This window comes from Penaeus monodon, chromosome 22 (assembly GCF_015228065.2).
Source record: "Penaeus monodon isolate SGIC_2016 chromosome 22, NSTDA_Pmon_1, whole genome shotgun sequence".
In the NCBI taxonomy this organism is placed as follows: Eukaryota; Metazoa; Arthropoda; class Malacostraca; order Decapoda; family Penaeidae; genus Penaeus; species Penaeus monodon.
Genome location: NC_051407.1, coordinates 27921263 through 27923177, shown reverse-complemented (window position 1 = coordinate 27923177; position 1915 = coordinate 27921263). Strand labels below are relative to the sequence as shown.

The 1915-nt window shown below is 38.4% G+C and overlaps 2 protein-coding genes across 2 annotated transcripts in view; both read right to left on the bottom strand.

Annotated features, from left to right (window-relative positions):
- LOC119587406 (serine/arginine repetitive matrix protein 2-like) overlaps nt 1–745 on the bottom strand; it is a 23010-nt gene extending 22265 nt beyond the window's left edge. Inside the window, exon 1 of the mRNA XM_037936144.1 lies at nt 226–745. Within this exon, the coding sequence (XP_037792072.1) occupies nt 226–714 (489 nt within the window). The 5' untranslated portion in view covers nt 715–745. The remainder of the gene's footprint in view (nt 1–225) is intronic.
- Nucleotides 740–1915, bottom strand: part of LOC119587074 (S phase cyclin A-associated protein in the endoplasmic reticulum-like) — a 23573-nt gene continuing 22397 nt past the window's right edge. Inside the window, exons 5-7 of the mRNA XM_037935822.1 lie at nt 1804–1907; nt 1354–1500; nt 740–1132 (exon numbers count right to left, since the gene is read on the bottom strand). Coding sequence (XP_037791750.1) covers nt 770–1132; nt 1354–1500; nt 1804–1907 — 614 coding nt within the window. The 3' untranslated portion in view covers nt 740–769. The remainder of the gene's footprint in view (nt 1133–1353; nt 1501–1803; nt 1908–1915) is intronic.

Sequence of the window (1915 nt, the reverse complement as noted above, 5' to 3'; positions counted from 1 at the left end):
TACTTAACACTACACTTTCCTTGCAGTGCTGGGTTAAATAAAGCTACAGAGGAATGCTATATTGATGTATAGACAGATAAATGGATTTATGCAATAATGGTTAGATAAAAAAGGATGGACTGGTCAAGATGAATAGAAAGCTAAATGGGTAATTGCATAGACTGACAGGATAGATGGATCTTAACTTCATAGTTCATCACATATTATGAATTACGTGTCTCTTACCTTGTTCATGTTTACTGTTGGGCCTGGTTTGGATGACAGGTTCCTTCCCTGGACTACTTCAGCACATGACCGCCGCACTTCCCCGCCTTCCGAGGCCTTTGCATCACTCCCTTTGACCTCGGAGGCTTTCTGAGTTGCTTCCTGCACTTTCTGGGTTGCAGTGCACTCTTTCCCTTTGATGTTCAGAGGAGATGAATTGTTCCTGCTCAGTTTTGCCTCCTTCACTTTTGGGCTGTCTGTGAATTTGGCACCCTCTTCCTTTCCATTTTTGGCTGCTTCTACCTTCTCAGGTGCTTCACCAATATCGTTACTAGGTACATCATTATGAGAATTTCTAGGCACATTGATATCACTACTGATTTCTGTGGTTTCATCATCATCACCAATACCATTGATTACCACTTCCCCTGATCTTGCTTCATTTTCCATCACTTCGCTTATTTCTTCATCAATTACATTACCATTAAATATATCTTCTTTTCTGTCCATTTCCGCCTTTGTATATTTTTCAATTTTACACTCATTTTCTTTTAAATTATCTTCTTTATTTTTCCCCACTCCCTCCACTGATCTTTTCCCATTCCATCTCAACTTCACAATTGGCTGAGGCTTCAGCAATGTCACTGTTCCTCACTTTTGGAACAGCAGTATTTTCTTCCAAATGCTCTTCAATACTTGCCTCATGCACTATGATAACAGGCTTTGGAGGTGTTTTCTTCCCTGATAGCAAGCGTGCATCATTACCTCTTCCTTCTTGTGCAAGTTTAGCAGAGTTTAACTTATCCACCATCTTCTCCAAAGCAGCAGCATTACCATTCATCAGGCCTATTCTCTCAGGTTTCAGGTCAAATGTCAGGGCTCTTCTTGCATCATTCAGAGTTAGGATCTTTCGGTCAGACTGTAAAGCCTATTGACCAAAGGAGAAAAAAATCTCACAGTGATATTACAACTGATACTAAAAATAACATATACACCAAACATAATCTACAAACAAACTGATTATAATATAGTGATTATAGTATATAGGAATCTTTAAAATATATTGTACCAAGAAGGAAAAAAAAGGATCTATAACAAGGATTTGTGCAGTTCCAAGAAACTTTTCAACATATTTAACATCCAACATACCTTCCCAGGTGAGGATGTTCTAATCTCCCATGTCAGTGAATTTGGTCGCTGTGGTGGCGGTGTGTGTTCGTACTCCCATTTCAGTTTCAGCCATTCAATTAGTTTCTGAAAGTCACTAGTGTACCTTTCCAACATCAAAATTGCTTCCTGAAAATTTGGAAAAATAAATTTGTGTCACACTTACCAGATTCTCATATCTTACAAAATAATGTGGCCTTTCCTGATAACTGACATAATGCATTTGCTGAGGGCCTAGGCTGGGGCACTGCAACACTACTGTATAGAAATAAAGCCACCTGTCAACACTTGCTTGCATTTTTTGTCTTTAATAAAGCAAAAACTTTTCTAGTACTTTTATCTTATGAAACAAAAATATTCATAAGTAGAGTAAAGTGATATTAACTAAGCAGAGGCACTATGTACATAAATCATGACTTAAGAATAAGTTACCTTGCATTCCACAATGCTTTCATCATCTTCACATGTCTGGTAGATCTCATCCACTGCCTGCTGTAAATTTCTGAACAGAAATCCCCAGTGACGAGCCCGAAGACCTTTTGAA